The 17,948-nt window shown below is 41.8% G+C and overlaps 1 protein-coding gene across 1 annotated transcript in view; it reads right to left on the bottom strand.

Moving 5' to 3' along the window:
- Nucleotides 1–213: 213 nt before the first annotated feature.
- Nucleotides 214–17,948, bottom strand: part of LOC137298051 (dual oxidase 2-like) — a 60,180-nt gene continuing 42,445 nt past the window's right edge. Inside the window, exons 17-32 of the mRNA XM_067830097.1 lie at nt 16,153–16,364; nt 15,465–15,650; nt 14,815–14,907; nt 14,180–14,315; nt 11,339–11,432; nt 10,901–11,076; nt 10,727–10,772; nt 10,332–10,573; nt 9,536–9,766; nt 9,137–9,277; nt 8,226–8,507; nt 7,153–7,382; nt 6,590–6,754; nt 6,083–6,238; nt 1,648–1,779; nt 214–1,349 (exon numbers count right to left, since the gene is read on the bottom strand). Of these exons, the coding sequence (XP_067686198.1) occupies nt 1,227–1,349; nt 1,648–1,779; nt 6,083–6,238; nt 6,590–6,754; nt 7,153–7,382; nt 8,226–8,507; nt 9,137–9,277; nt 9,536–9,766; nt 10,332–10,573; nt 10,727–10,772; nt 10,901–11,076; nt 11,339–11,432; nt 14,180–14,315; nt 14,815–14,907; nt 15,465–15,650; nt 16,153–16,364 (2,645 nt within the window). The 3' untranslated portion in view covers nt 214–1,226. The remainder of the gene's footprint in view (nt 1,350–1,647; nt 1,780–6,082; nt 6,239–6,589; nt 6,755–7,152; nt 7,383–8,225; nt 8,508–9,136; nt 9,278–9,535; nt 9,767–10,331; nt 10,574–10,726; nt 10,773–10,900; nt 11,077–11,338; nt 11,433–14,179; nt 14,316–14,814; nt 14,908–15,464; nt 15,651–16,152; nt 16,365–17,948) is intronic.

Genomic DNA, 17,948 nt, shown 5'->3' with positions numbered 1-17,948 from the left:
CTTCAAACATTCTTTGTATAAGTTAAGAGTCCATCTGCTGCCAGTTTTATGATGGCCTCCCCTCTCTCTCGTATATATAATATAAGACCTGTTGGTATTGTAGCACAACCGTCCAAACTGGGGGTGTCCCTTTCTCTTGTTTCGAGTGGTTGAGCAAAATGCTAGAATGACTGGAATGATTGGCGTGTTTTTCGAGCAATCACAAGACGCTGATGATCATTTATGTGTTTTTATTCCCTTCTCCAGTCGAATTGTGATTCAGTCGAAAATGTCGGTATACACGTGAACGATGTGATGTTGATTTATGTACAGTGCACATGAATTTGGTAAGTAACATTGAAATATGTTACACTAGGGTAACAAATCTGACTTCAACAGTGATACTGAACACACGTCGGCCACATCAACCCTAATAGTGGGTAATATTGTCACACATCCGTCGTGAAACATGGTTGGACGTAGAGGGAAGATGTGTCTTGTATCGTTAGTGTCGGATATTATAAAACTATTAACCATCTCTATACAGCGACATGATGCCAAACCTAACACTCCGACAAAGATGTAAAGATCTGGACAACAGATCTCGTCAACATTTTTCAATTTGTCATCTGCTGACGCCATCAGAGCATCAAGTTCAAAGTTTGGGCATAGGTGGCTTTTGTCAACTTAATACCTTCTTGACATTGGTAGGTAAATGCGAATGTTAATGTAAACTGTGCATGATATGTAAATGTCTATTAACGGCGACGAAATTGTTACCGAGACCCGTGAGCACGACGAACGACTTGAACAGGCATCCCGTGGCTGTCTTTCTTCTATTACGGAACGTGGATAAAACTTCTACAAAACGCATCTGACAAATATTTTTCTACAAAACGCATCTGACAAATATTTTTTTTTGTAAAAAACACATTGCAAGCCATAATCATATACAACACGAATATTATGTACATGGTATAAACTTGAAGAAAACAACGTTGTCGCCAAGCGTACAGACTTTGGCGGCATATCACATCGGCTTATCACAGTATGGCTGGCTGTTACCAGAACCCTGCTTTACCAATATCGTGTGTACAGGAATAGAAAGCAAGAGTCTACTGACACTCGTAGTAACATATACCTGGTTGTGAAATACAGGTAGTTCTAAGCCAGGTAGGTCTGGATACACCGAGAAAACGGCCCCGTTAAGGCACTCTATCTCATCTAGTTTCTCTAGAAGTAGAAATCTAGAAATTCTCGAAGTGGTGTTCAAACAATGCTTTTGTCATCTTGCTGGAGTCTACACATGCCCGCTCCACGCCCTTTGTCACGCCGGGAGGTCCACAGCTGAATACGCCCACTTTCTTCACCTAGAATATAAGCACACGGCTATACATGCAGAGTTGCGTCCCTTAGATTAGCTAGCCCCTTACCTTGATTTTGACTTCAAAACCCAAATTCTACGTGATAACGTTTCTATGTATTTAGGCACCATGGATTTAATCAGAATCATAAACATCTAGGACCTGCATAACATCAGACTTTCCTCACATGTAAAGCAGGCATGTCATGATACAGCTGTAACAGCGTGCAGATACGACGGTATGTGACAAACATGTCGCTCACTTATTCCACCATTATAAGTAGATACACCAATGCGGGTCGTACCTGTGGATGAGCACGGTGTACAGCGTTCATGATCTTGTTGAGTTGTGGGCGGCCGAAGTGAGTGGTTGCCTTCAGCCCGGTGAACACACTCTTTCCCCCTGTCATCTTCTGAAAGTGCTCCTCGAATATGTACTGCAACAAATTTAGCATTTAACGATTACGGAACGCACTATCTGAGAGTTTCCGGTACAGTCACGTGATTGCTAACTCCCAAACCTAAGTCCGATTCCGGATATACGAGGGTTGGCTGAAAAGTTCTCAGCCTGAGTGTTTTTTCCCCACCAGGTAGAGACAGGTGTTTGCCACCAATGAGGACAATCATTTAGTGAATCATAGACACAAGAACTACAAACGTACTAATAGTTTTATCTCAACTACAGCTCTTTTGGTAAACCTACCCTCTGAAATCATCAGAAATGGACAAAACTGAATACAGGGCAGTCATCCAGTACTTGCAAAAGAAAGGGATGTCCCCAACACAGATGCATGCTGACATGGTCTCCACTCTAGGGGATGATGCTCCTTCATTTTCCACAGTAAAGAAGTGGGCTGCAGAATTTAAGCGTGGCAGACAAAGCCTTGATGATGACCCACGCTCAGGAAGGCCTTCAACGGCAACCACTCCAGAAAACATCACGCGAGTGCTCGATATGTTGATGGATGATCGACGATTGACTACTCGACATATTGCTAGTGTAGTGGGCATATCTCATGAGAGGTTTGAGCATATTATCACCAACGAATTAGGAATGACTAAAGTTTCTGCAAGATGGGTGCCAAAGCTCTTGACAGCAGAACAGAAACGTGTCAGGTTCCAGACGTCCCTTGACAATTTGCGTCGTTTTGAAGCAGATCCCGATGATTTTGTGGCACGATTTGTAACCATGGATGAGACCTGGATACATCACTTTCAACCAGAAACAAAACTACAGTCAAAACAGTGGTAGCATCCTGATTCACCAGCTCCGAAGAAAGCCAAGTCTGTTCCTTCAGCTGGAAAGGTGATGGCATCTGTTGGGATTCCAGGGGTATTCTGCTCATTGATTATCTTGAAAAAGGTCAAACTATCAACGGCAGATACTATGCTGATCTGCTGAACCAGTTGCGAGAAGCAATCAAAGCCAAACGACGAGAGATGAGCGCTAAAGGTGTCCTCTTCCACCAAGACAATGCGCCTGTTCACAAATCGGTGGTGGCCATGTCAACAATCCGCGCTTGTGGCTTTGAACTCATTGACCATCCTCCTTATTCACCTGATTTGGCTCCTTCTGACTTCCACCTGTTCCCCAAAATGAAAAAGGAACTCGCCGGTCGCCATTTTGCAAGTAATGATGACGTCATTTCCGCTGTGACTGATTTTTTTAGGGTAGCTGAAGATTTCTTCCTGACCGGGATTCGGGCCTTGCAGCATCGCTGGCAAAAGTGTGTGAACTTGGAAGGGGACTATGTAGAAAAATAAATTACAAACGTGGACTTTGTAACTCTTTTTCACAGTGAGGCTTAGAACTTTTCAGCCAACCCTCGCATGTTTCGTTGGGTTAGATCGCAGACTTTGTGTGACTTGGTGCCTGTGTCTGAGAGTGTGAGAAAACGCACCCCGCACGTGACACCCCTATAGCTTAATTGTACTTTACTAAGTACGTGACATCCCTAGTTGAACTGTACTTTACTGTGTACTTGACATCCCTAGTTTAACTGTACTTAACTGAGTACGTGAAATCCTTAGTTTAACTGCACTTCAATGAGTGCGTGTCATCCCTAGTTTAACTGTACTTTACTAAGTACGTGACATCCCTAGTTTAACTGAACTTCAATGAGTACGTGACATCCCTAATTTAACTGTACTTCAATGAGTACGTGATATCACTAGTTTAACTGTACTTTACTGTGTACTTGACATCCCTAGTTTAACTGTACTTCAATGAGTACGTGACATCACTAGTTTAACTGTACTTTACTGTGTACTTGACATCCCTAGTTTAACTGTACTTCAATGAGTACGTGACATCCCTAGTTTAACTGTACTTTACTGAGTATGTGACATCCCTAATTTAACTGTATTTAACTATGTACGTGACATCCCTAGTTCAACTTTACTTAACTGTGTACTTGACATCCCTAGTTTAACTGTACTTTACTGAGTACGTGACATCCCTAGTTTAACTGTACTTTACTAAGTACGTGACATCCCTAGTTTAACTGTACTTTACTGAGTATGTGACATCCCTAATTTAACTGTATTTAACTATGTACGTGACATCCCTAGTTCAACTTTACTTAACTGTGTACTTGACATCCCTAGTTTAACTGTACTTTACTGAGTACGTGACATCCCTAATTTAACTGTACTTCAATAAGTACGTGACATCCCTAGTTTAACTATACTTAACTGTGTACTTGACATCCCTAGTTTAACTATACTTAACTGTGTACTTGACATCCCTGGTGTAACTGTACTTCAATGAGTACGTGACATCCCTAGTTTAACTGTACTTTACTAAGTACGTGACATCCCTAGTTTAACTGTACTTTACTGAGTACGTGACATCCCTAGTTTAACTGTACTTTACTGAGTACGTGACATCCCTAGTTTAACTGTACTTCACAGAGTACGTGACATCCCTAGTTTAACTGTACTTAACTGTGTACTTGACATCCCTAGTTTAACTGTGCTTTACTGAGTACGTGACATTTTTAGTATAACTGTGCTTAACTGTGTACTTGACATCCCTAATTTAACTGTACTTTACTGAGTACGTGACATCCCTAATTTAACTGTACTTAACTGTGTACTTGACATCCCTAGTTTAACTGTACTTAACTGAGTACGTGACATCCCTAGTTCAACTGTACTTCAATGAGTACGTGACATCCCTAATTTAACTGTACTTCAATGAGTACGTGATATCACTAGCTTATCTGTACTTAACTGTGTACTTGACATCCCTAGTTTAACTGTACTTCAATGAGTACGTGACATCCCTAATTTAACTGTACTTCAATGAGTACGTGATATCACTAGCTTATCTGTACTTAACTGTGTACTTGACATCCCTAGTTAAACTGTACTTCAGTGAGTATGTGACATCACTAGTTTAACTGTACTTAACTGTGTACGTGACATCCCTAGTTTAACTGTACTTTACTGAGTACGTGACATCCCTAGTTAACTGTACTTTACTGTGTACGTGACATCCCTAGTTTAACTGTACTTTACTGAGTAAGTGACATCCGTAATTTTACTGTACTTTACTGAGTACGTGACATCCCTAGTTTAACTGTACTTTACTGAGTACGTGACATCCCTAGTTTAACTGTACTTCAATGAGTACGTGATATCACTAGCTTATCTGTACTTAACTGTGTACTTGACATCCCTAGTTAAACTGTACTTCAGTGAGTATGTGACATCACTAGTTTAACTGTACTTAACTGTGTACGTGACATCCCTAGTTTAACTGTACTTTACTGAGTACGTGACATCCCTAGTTAACTGTACTTTACTGTGTACGTGACATCCCTAGTTTAACTGTACTTTACTGAGTAAGTGACATCCGTAATTTTGCTGTACTTTACTGAGTACGTGACATCCCTAGTTTAACTGTACTTTACTGTGTACGTGACATCCCTAGTTTAACTGTACTTCAATGAGTACGTGACATCTCTAGTATATCTGTACTTAACTGTGTACTTGACATCCCTAATTTAACTGTACTTAACTGTATGCGAGACATCCCTAGTTTAACTGTACTTTACTGAGTACGTGACATCCCTAGTTTAACTGTACTTTACTGAGTAAGTGACATCCGTAATTTTGCTGTACTTTACTGAGTACGTGACATCCCTAGTTTAACTGTACTTTACTGTGTACGTGACATCCCTAGTTTAACTGTACTTCAATGAGTACGTGACATCTCTAGTATATCTGTACTTAACTGTGTACTTGACATCCCTAATTTAACTGTACTTAACTGTATGCGAGACATCCCTAGTTTAACTGTACTTTACTGAGTACGTGACATCCCTAGTTTAACTGTACTTTACTGAGTACGTGACATCCTTAGTTTAACTGTACTTTACTGAGTACGTGACATCCCTAGTTTAACTGTACTGAGTACGTGACATCCCTAGTTTAACTGTACTTTACTGAGTACGTGACATCCCTAGTTTAACTGTACTGAGTACGTGACATCCCTAGTTTAACTGTACTTTACTGAGTACGTGACATTCCTAGTTTAACTATACTTAACTGTATACTTGACATCCCTAATTTAACTGTACTCTACCGAGTATGTGACATCACTAGTTTAACATATTATGTAAATGTTTGTTACATTTCTAAATGTGTCTTCGTGCCCATTTGTGCCCATCTTGTTAATCAAAGCGACGTAAAATATCACTCACATTATTGCTGAGAAGACGAGAAAAGACTTACCAGCATGGCCGTCCTGAGGTCGAAGTTCTGGAAGAACTGTGTGATGAAGATATCAATGGATACCATGCCCATCGTGTCGATCTCTTCCACCTCCCGCAGGATGTCGATCAACCACTCAAAGTGACGCTGGCTGCCCGTGATCCAGATGAAATACAACTGTAACACACACACACACACACACACATCATGTTATTGTAACGGAACACGTGGCCACACACCAAAACAATGTCATCCAATCGAACACGGTCTGTATGCTGAGCTGGTATTACAAACACATCGGCCGCGCCATCCAGCCGAACAGATTGCTAGGAAATCGTAAATGGAAGTTTACGTCTGAAATAAATTTTTATTCTGTGATTGACCGAAACAGATTTGGCGTAAAAGTAAAACAGGTGATGGAAATCATACATATGGATTATTATGAATGTGTCCCTAATACTCGTCCAGACAAGGAACTCGATCTTAGGAGCTCCTCTAGAACAGCTTGAGTCAGTATATGTAGCTTACCTTCTGGCACTTGACTTTGTACATGCTTCTGATGGATGACATGTGGACGAAGTCCTTGAGGATGGAGGCGTAGGGCGTGACTCCGATGCCGGCTCCAACCAAGACAGACACCTCGTACTGGTACCAGTCCTGCTGCCCAGCACCATAGGGACCGTCCAGATAAAGCTAAACGCACATGTAGTCAAATAAAGTCAGATACACAAGTTGTCTTCAGGAATAATTGCTTGCTGTTGCAGAAATATTGAGAGATCACTACACATCACTGAGGAACTTAATGTATATCATTGATGAATTTTCTACCGACGAACGTTATTTAGGAATGTGGTCACAAGTGGGGTACTACATATCGTTAAGGGACGTACTGTATATTATTTGGGAATAGCGAAAATACACATCCAAATCCAAAACTTTGTTCATAAGAACACAACGTTACCCTTGGTTCGTCACTGACATGACTACACCATCATACTGACGTACACAATGCTGTTATCTTGAGGAGTGGATTGTCTTTGATGTAATTGCGCACACGATCCATCCATTCACCCATCTGGGTTATTACTCACCTTCGGGAGTGGGTTGTCCTTGAGGGTCTGAGAGTCAAATGTCTGCCGGATGTTCCATGTCCATGGCCCGAGTGCCCTGATGTGCACCTTGAGCGTGTCCTCGTGGGGCGCCGACGTCAGTGTGAAGGGGTGGTACTCATCCTTGCCCTGAGAGAGGCAGGCAATCCGCACCCACTGTCCTGACTTGTACTCGAACTTGGACGGACGTTTGAATTCAAGCATCGTTACGTCTGATGGAGTAAGACAGAGTTAGGGCTAAAGTTAGTATTCAGAACACCTATGACATCTGTGTAAACATGTGACACTTCAGTGATACATTTTTGGATACTGACTTGCAGGTGCTAGATGGCTAACTTGGAAGTCAAATATTATCTTAAAACACGCCTCTCAACTGCAGGTGACTCTTGAAGAATCGAGCTACTGTTCTCCAGAAACATATCTTATGAAAGAATGGCCAGGAGCACCGACATTCCAAACCCAGGTCTTATTGTCCTAACTGGACATAAGTAGCTGTGAGTTGGTGATATGCTCATAGAAAAGCAAAAACGTAAAGGAAGGAATGTAGACAAAGAAAGATGATGCAGGAGAGCAGTTCAGCTGATCACGTCCTCGTGTTTTTGCGAAGAATACTTGTTTTTGAATATATATCTCAATATTATCATCTCCAAATACTTCACACTTCGGTGCACCCAACTGCCCTGTTTTGCCGATCGCTACGCTACTATCGCATGCAGTCGATTAAAACTGTACGTAAACAACATTATGGATGACTGGCCCATCGAGCACCACTCACCTTTTTAGCAACAACCCAATGTAAGCTTCTCTCATTAAGGAAGCTACGCGTGTGATAAGGGACATCATACATAAATGCAGATGATATGAACACGGTCAGATGTTACCCAGTGTCATTCAAATCTGCTCCTTTTACTGGATACCCGAGGTCAGCACAGGTGAACTTTGTAATCAGCCAATGAACGGCGGAATTTCACAATTCTTACATGAAACATCCAGCAAGTGCGTGTTCACGCACAGCGTTTCCTTATCGAAGTAGAATGTCTGAAGTTGGACGTTACCTGACGGGAGATTCTGTGCTCGGACGATGCTGATCTGGACCTTCTTCCGGCTGAGACTGACCATCTTGTCTATGGTGAACAGCACCGCGGGACCCACGAAGTAGGCGTAGAACAGCGGCTTCTGGACGATGACAGACGCTCCGTGCAGGATGACGAGGACGTACATGACGATGAACAGTTTGTGTGTGAGCCAGAACAGGTTGAAGATATGGCGGCGAGCTGTCTGGGTCGCAAACACGTAAATGATGCACAACACAACCACCAGAAGGACACCAGTAAACCCTGGAGCAGAACACAGACTGAAGGTGAGACTGGACAAACATGGGGCGGATCTTAGTTCACGACAGCCAAAACCTTCAGTATAAATTTGAAACGATATCATATTACGCACTTCATGGAAATGTACTTGCTAGACCACAGAGGTTGACAAACCGGTGGTTAACAGTATGAGTACAAATCAGTGTTCTAAACAAACCAGTTCGCAGTGAAGAAATTATGCAGGTGTTGGTCATAAATCATAAAGAGCACCCTCGTACCCAGTCCCCCTTAGGCCTTTCTCCTCAGACACGTCAACAGGCACGTTACAATGTCTGATGTATCATGACCAAGAGCAAATCACGCAGAATGTTCCTCTTTTGTCAATAGTAGTGTTATAGGACATGCAGGCAAAAGAGGAATTGCGTTGAAGCAATATTTTGATGTTATCAGATTCTGTGTTGTTTGGTATGTGTGTTGCTTACGTTAATATCTGTAATTTGTGTATGTACGGTAATCCCTGTGAAAGTGTGTTTGTTTCTACTTGCGTGAAACTGTGTTATAACGTGAATTTGTTCGTATGGTCTGCAATCTGTATGAAACTATTATGACATATTTGTCTGAATGGTAATCTATATGTGTTATCAATTTTGTACCTGTCATGTTTCCGAACAGCCAGAAGGTGAAGGTCGGGAGCGCCTCAGCGCGGAGTACGATGCTGTCGAAGATGCATAGGAAGCGGGTGGGTTGTGTTGCCAGGCTGTAGAAGTTGAAACTGTAGCCGATCACATGGACGGCTGGTAAAGAAAAATAACATTGTTAAAATCATGTCACAAAACACGTTAGACTTCTATAAGACATAGGATCGGTTTTAGCTGTGGGACATCGCCATGTGTGTAGGAGTTTCACATACATCATTCCAGAAGTCCGGGGATATCAAGAACGTTCATTCTACGTTCTACCTTTATCAGGAATCGAACACGGACAGCGAACGCTTTAACCGCCGGGTCACCCTATCCTGTCCAGAATTCTTCCTGATATCTGACATGGCCTACCTGAGAAGAACAGTGCCGTCCAGGCTACGACCTTGTGGAAGGAGACCATAGAGTCGAAGGGGATGAAGAAGTTGAGGAAGGTGCTTCTAAGGAAGGTGATAGTGTTGCGACACATCGTCAGTAACAGCAGGGAGAATGTGAACGACATTGCGGCGGCAGCTCCTCGTGTCATGCTGATGCCGTAACTCATGAGTTTCCGGAGTCCACTCTGTTCCCTCTGTACCGTGTAGACTGTGGGGAGACAGGGGATATTGTACAGCACCTCAACGTATATAGTGCTCTTTTGAAGTCATGTTTGAAGGGGAAAGGTTAACACAGTAAGTTAACGTACCGAGAGATTAACATTCATCTAACATGGAAAGACATCAGATTTGAGCACCCCAAAGAAGTCATATTAAAAATGCTCGCTCTCGCGCAATAATTATTCAGCATTTTCTAGTTAAAGGCAATTTAATTTGTCATATTTGGTAATGTGTACACAAAGTTTTGAAAGATGTGTTCGCACGTTTCACACAGAAAAATTTAGTACCGATAGGTCCGTAAAGCTTAGTGTGTAAGTGTTTCTTCTTTGAATACAACTATTTAAGTGACTTCTCAAACAGGCATTATTTTCGTGCAGATATTTAAGTGGAATCGCAGGTTTTAAGTGGACTCCCCCCCAACTGTGAATTCGAGCATTTAAGTTGATTCACAAGCAACTGTGAATTCAGTTCAAAGTGGACTCTCAAAAAACTGTGAATTCGAGCATTTACGTTGATTCACAAGCTCAGAAGTTCAGGTAGCTAAGTGCACTTACAGTAGAACCTCTCTGCAGCCAGCCCTAGGGTGATGCCGAAGAACATGACGAGGAAGAAGATGTGAGCCCTGTAGTTCTCCACGAAATGCTTGGCCATCTTGATCTTGGCCTTGACCGGAGTGTACTTCTCCCGGACGGCCGTGAAGCTCCGTTTAGAGCTTGGTGAGGTGATGGAGTCTGTGCTAGACTGACTTCCTGACGTCTGATGGGAATTGGTGCGCTGACGGACTTCAGAATCACTCCTGTGAGGAGATCCAAAGCAAATTTCAACAAAACATAATGTGCTCTTGGCACTCGCTGCGCCCAGCATGTGATCAAAGAAGACGCTGTGATGGGTATATTCCTTTGTTATCTCAGTACTAATCAGTGATGTAGATGGAATGGCAAATACTTACTTCGCTTTGTGATTACTCTTCTCATTGGGCAAGCAGTTCTTGATTCCTGAAACATGACCAAGTAAAGTTCATTAAGTCACATGATATACAAGGCCGGATGAATGTAACTTATAGTATATGATCAGATCACCGCATACAGGCACTAACATACGGTCTACCACGGATCCAACCAACCTTTCCAGTCGATGGAGGCTCCCCACAACATGTCCATCTGGGGAGACAGGATCTGGCAGAAGTCCTCAAACCGGAAGTTCTCCTTATCCGCGAGCCCCGCCTGGACCGACAGAGACTCGACCAGTTGCTCAACCTCGTCACTCTGCAGGTTGCTCTGTGCCAGCTCCAGCAGCGACCTGGGGTGAGTGAGTGATCGGTTGAGTAGTGGGATTTGCAGAAAATACCGTCACAGATGCACCATGACAGAGGACAGTAAAATGTGACTTTATCAAAAGCATTTTGACATCCCGCAACACTACACAAATGATCCTTACAATGTGGACTCTTTATTCTTTTCTTAAGTATTTGGCTATAATTATGTCAGTTTGTTTTTGCTTTTGCCCATTTCGTTGATGAATAAGGTATCGAAATGACACGTGTTGTCGTTATTTGGTGTACCTGAACATCTGACAGATTTCCTTTTTGGTCATCACGCCGCTGCCATCCAAGTCGTACATGTAGAACATTGTTTGCAGCTTATCCTGGCACGTTCCTGTGGGTGGAGGAGTCATGCAACTATACGGATGCACTACAGACACTGTTCTGAGGCGTATGTCAGATTTATTTAAATACATATAAACCGGGTGTAGTATTGACACATCTCCGAGGCAAACGTTAAACATATGTAGCCTCGATATACTGTTGGCACTGCTTTGAGGTGAACGACTGATACCATTGAAATACATGTAACCGTATGCACCATTGACACACCACTAAGATACACGACAGGTTTTAGTTAAATACATGTAACCGGATGTACCATTGACACATCACTAAGATACACGACAGGTTTTAGTTAAATACATGTAACCGGATGCACCATTGACACACCACTAAGATACACGACAGGTATTAGTTAAATACATGTAACCGTATGTACTATTGACATATCTCAGAGATGCACGGCAGGTTTTAGTTAAATACATGTAACCGGATGCACCATTGACACATCACTGAGATGCATGGCAGGTTTTAGTTATACATGTAAACCGGATGTACTATTGACATATCTCAGAGATGCACGGCAGGTTTTAGTTAAATACATGTAACAGGATGCACCATTGACACATCACTGAGATACACGACAGGTATTAGTTAAATACATGTAACCGGATGTACCATTGACACATCACTGAGATACACGATAGGTTTTAGTTAAATACATGTAACCGGATGCACCATTGACACACCACTAAGATACACGACAGGTATTAGTTAAATACATGTAACCGTATGCACCATTGACATATCTCAGAGATGCACGGCAGGTTTTAGTTAAATACATGTAACCGGATGCACCATTGACACATCACTAAGATACACGACAGGTTTTAGTTAAATACATGTAACCGTATGCACCATTGACACATCACTAAGATATACGACAGGTTTTAGTTAAATACATGTAACCGGATGCACCATTGACACATCACTGAGATACACGACAGGTTCTAGTTAAATACATGTAACAGGATGTACCATTGACACACCACTAAGATACACGACAGGTATTAGTTAAATACATGTAACCGGATGTACTATTGACATATCTCAGAGATGCACGGCAGGTTTTAGTTAAATACATCATGTAACCGGATGCACCATTGACACATCACTAAGATACACGACAGGTATTAGTTAAATACATGTAACCGGATGCACCATTGACACATCACTAAGATACACGACAGGTTTTAGTTAAATACATGTACCCGGATGCACCATTGACACATCACTAAGATACACGACAGGTTTTAGTTAAATACATGTAACCGTATGCACCATTGACACATCACTAAGATACACGACAGGTTTTAGTTAAATACATGTAACCGGATGCACCATTGACACATCACTAAGATACACGACAGGTTTTAGTTAAATACATGTAGCCGGATGCACCATTGACACACCACTAAGATACACGACAGGTATTAGTTAAATACATGTAACCGGATGTACCATTGACATATCTCAGAGATACACGACAGGTTTTAGTTAAATACATGTAACAGGATGCACCATTGACACACCACTAAGATACACGACAAGTATTAGTTAAATACATGTAACCGGATGTACTATTGACATATCTCAGAGATGCACGACAGGTTTTAGTTAAATACATGTAACCGGATGCACCATTGACACATCACTAAGATACACGACAGGTATTAGTTAAATACATGTAACCGGATGTACTATTGACATATCTCAGAGATGCACGGCAGGTTTTAGTTAAATACATGTAACCGGATGCACCATTGACACATCACTAAGATACACGACAGGTATTAGTTAAATACATGTAACCGGATGCACCATTGACACATCACTGAGATACACGACAGGTATTAGTTAAATACATGTAACCGGATGTACTATTGACATATCTCAGAGATGCACGGCAGGTTTTAGTTAAATACATGTAACCGGATGCACCATTGACACATCACTAAGATACACGACAGGTATTAGTTAAATACATGTAACCGGATGCACCATTGACACATCACTGAGATACACGACAGGTATTAGTTAAATACATGTAACCGGATGTACCATTGACACATCACTGATATACACGACAGGTTTTAGTTAAATACATGTAACAGGATGCACCATTGACTCACCACTAAGATACACGACAGGTATTAGTTAAATACATGTAACCAGATGTACTATTGACATATCTCAGAGATGCATGGCAGGTTTTAGTTAAATACATGTAACCGTATGCACCATTGACACATCACTAAGATACACGACAGGTCTTAGTTAAATACATGTAACAGGATGCACCATTGACACACCACTAAGATACACGACAGGTATTAGTTAAATACATGTAACCGGATGTACTATTGACATATCTCAGAGATGCACGGCAGGTTTTAGTTAAATACATGTAACCGGATGCACCATTGACATATCTCAGAGATGCACGGCAGGTTTTAGTTAAATACATGTAACCGGATGCACCATTGACACATCACTGAGATACACGACAGGTTTTTGTTAAATGCATGTAACCGGATGCACCAATGATACATCACTGAGATACACGACAGGTTTTTGTTAAATGCATGTAAACCGGATGTACTGTTGACGCGAGGTAAACGACAGTTGTCATTTAAACATACACAATATTCCATAGGACAGATGTCATGCTCATGTGTGAGAAGGGATGGCTGCAGGGAATCACAATTCACGTCATGATGGGGTGGAACATAGACATACCTTTTGAAAAAAGTACGACAGCGTTAAGGAACTCCCTGAAAGAGATGTAGCCGTTCCGGTCGGAGTCGATGAGGCAAAAGAAGTGTTCCACGAAGTCGGAGTCGGCCTTCACTGCAAGAGCTTCGGCAAACTCTTCCTAAAGGGGTCGAATAAATGGGTGATTGAGTGAGTGGAGAGGGAGGTAGCATGCTTCGTCATTCATCGACTTTATCTACAAAAGGCATTGCTGAGTGCATCATCCTGTGAGTTACGGGTGTGTGTGATATCTTCGTGGTGATAACGTTCGCTCGTCACACGTTAGACCCGGGTTCCATTCCCCACATAGGTAGAATGTGTGAAGTCCACCTCGAGTTCGAGTATGCTTTAAAGCTTCGTTCGAAGAGTGACAAGGGCGACAAAGCCGTTTGAGGGGACGCATTTTACTGTACCCACCTTGAGCACCATACACGTGGTCGCGGGATTTGTATCAGTGGTAGATGTCAAAGACCGGCGTCAGCTGGGGCTTTCCTAACGCACCAGGCTCACAGGCCGTGATATATCAGGAATACTGGTCAAAGCGGCCATATACACAACAAAATCACCTCCCAGACTTACACAACGTGATGCAGCTCCTAGGGTGGTTCTAGGACACCTACCTTAGAGAGTTCACACTGAAGGATCTCCTTAGTCTGTTTCTTCATGTCCAACTGGACCTGGTCCAGTGTCGGGTCATAGTCCATCTGGAACGCCTGAAACAGGAGCCAGGGGCTATGTTACATGAACTGATCTCCGGCGGAGATTTTTTTTTTTGAGTTATAAAGTGTTTACCTTTATTGACATTACATTGAAACGAATTATCTCTGACATTAACTTACTAGGAGGGAAACAATAGCACCATTGACAAACTAATGATATGTTTAACACTTCAGACCTGTGAAGATCCCGGGGTAGAATAGGCCTTCAGCCACCCGTGCTTGCCATAAAAGGTAACTGTGCTCGTCGTAAGAGGCGAATAGCAGGATCGGGTGGTCAGGCTTGCTGACTTGGTTGATACATGTCATCGGTTCCCAATTGCACAGATCGATGCTCATGTTGCTGATCACTGGATGGGTGGTCCAGACTTGATTATTTACAGACCGCCGTAGTAAACTAGGTTTATAACATGGTTATATCGGATATAACAACCTATCACATTTGTCCTTTGCACTTACTGCACGTTTTCGTTGAAATGCACCTTTAAGTGGCTCTTTTGAGTTTGAAATAACTACTGCAGTGTACAACAGAACATACTGTATGGAATCGTTACCTCCGCAAAGACAGTCTTAAAGAACTTCTCCAGCTGGGCGTTCCTCTTGGTTTTCGTCATGGCCATGTCGTACAGCTCCTTCACAGACATCTCCTGAACCACGAACTCGGCACTGTAGCTGTTGAGGTAGTCGGTGAGACTCTGCTCAAAGTCGTTTCTGTGGACCTCGCTGGGGAACTCCAACACCTGTCACAGATGACGGTTTAGTGGAGTACACCGCCGTTATATGTATACACAAATGATCCCAGGACAGATCATACCATGGATTTACGTGCAACTTCGAGGGAGCATCTCGGAGGGTTCATACATGGTGCATAAACGGTGCATATTGTGGTTTAGTACTTTGTACATGTTCAGGACAAGGAACTGTCATCATCAGAAATACTTCGGATTCGAAACCACAATGAGCAGATCCTGTCATGTCTAAGATACGCAACGCTGCAGTGAATTACGGTACTATATGCCAGTGTTCAGACATATAGTGTATTGGCAGGAACACTACAAACTCTTGTCTCATAATCAATACTGTAGTCATGGTATACTGCAGGTGTAATATATCTGACGTTTGCACCTACGATTAGGTATAATATATCTGACATTGGACATACGGTAAGCTATGATATATTTGACGTTTACACACATGGCAGGGTATAACATATTTGTAGTTAATTTCAAAGCATTTTCGTACCAAGTCGTACTCTTTGGGTACATGGACCATGAGTACATTGCGTCCCTTGTTGTTGCTGATAGTGATGTTGATAATGCTCATCTTGAGGAGCTTGATGGTCCTGAGATGCGTCCCCTCAGTGCTAAACACCTCCAGCGTCTCCTTAGAGGTGAGATGCAGCTCCACACATCGCCCTGCCGCATCCTTTCCGCACCATTCCTGGGTCTCGTGAACTATACACAGGATGTGACATTATTGCACGGGTGTACTTCAAGCAGTGTGTGAATTTAGTTTTACGTCGCACCTTGCAATATTGTAGGAATATGGCGAAGGACTGTAAATAATCGAGTCTGGACCAGACAATCCAGTGACCAACAGCATGACCATCGACCAACTGGGATACGATGACATGTTTCAACCAAGTCAGCAAGCCTGACCACCTGATCCCGTTAGTCGCTTCTTACGACAAGCATGGGTTACTGAAGATCAGGTCTAACGGGTAACCTGCCTATATCACACTGCTGTCTAAGGTCAAAGGTCTAATCTAATGGGGTGGCACACGTGCACTGTTAAATGTACTTTTTTGCATGACATATAAAGAAGATAGCGAGGAATGGCTCGGAACTACACTAAAACACATACCCCAAGGATAAAAAACTGATTGATATCTATTGAATAACTATGTTTGTTAAATTTCTTTATAGCTACTTTGCATTAATGACTGATCTTTATCAACTGAAACCTTTCTTCATTTTGAAGAGTTCTGTAATATAATTAAGTGTTTGCCTTATATCAGGTACTAGATGTATAATACAACAGAAAATACAACAGAAAACGAAGCACTTTCACTTTCCCCTCAAATACTGACGCTGCAAAGCGAAACATTGTGAACTGAAAGCGTATTTTGCTGAATGGCCAACATGGTGCCGTAGATGGAAGCAGCAAAAGATAGCTATACCAAGCCGACAACGGTTGCCGTTGTCAACGCCTCACACAGCAGACTCATCTACAGACTACGCAGCATAATGCCAAGGTGTGCTATGGTTAAAACAAGTGTTCTTTACGAAACGTGTTTTTCAATTTATCAGGGTCATCATAATAACGTTACGGTGAGTGTTAAGTATGATGTAAGTATTCTAGTATTATGGTAAGAGGAACGATACTCTTGTGACATCATTATAAGGTATGACCTTATTTGGCGGTTAAACTGATAATTGTGCATGTGGTGTATTACGTATTAACGTGTATGTTAGGAGGTAAATAAAAATTAAAACGTTGTGATTGATATTTGTGCGAAAAAGTTACTTGTTTATTATCGAATGGCATGGTGCACAAAATAAGTTGAAATTACTTCTTGATTTATCTGTAACAAAATATTGAAACACATGATGTATCATGTACCAAAGTGTAAAAAACATCCTCTTTCAAGTTAAAAAAGACATAGAGATATTCTAATCAGACTACGGTTAGTCTACCAAAAATACAAAACTAGGTTCAGATTGACTACTCATGAAAAAATATATAAGTAAACACACAAAGTTAATAACATCTTTGAGCCATAACAAAATACACATTTTTTCGAGGAAGCTCATTTCTGTTTTGTCATTCTGATCAGGAGCTTGTTTGTGGAGTTCTTGGAAATTTCTCTCTGTTGAATAACTGTAACTCTCCAAACGGAAAAAAATTAAGAACCCCGATACTCTGATTTTTAAATACAAAATTGATTTTCGGGACCGTTATTTTAGTCCGTAGTCAGTAATTGAAAAAGTCCGGATTATAAAGCAAGCTTTAATGATTAATTAACAACAAATTTAATA

This window comes from Haliotis asinina, chromosome 10, assembly GCF_037392515.1.
Source record: "Haliotis asinina isolate JCU_RB_2024 chromosome 10, JCU_Hal_asi_v2, whole genome shotgun sequence".
NCBI classification, from domain to species: domain Eukaryota; kingdom Metazoa; phylum Mollusca; class Gastropoda; order Lepetellida; family Haliotidae; genus Haliotis; species Haliotis asinina.
Note: the sequence above shows the minus strand (reverse complement) of the source record. Positions and strands in the feature narration are given on the sequence as shown.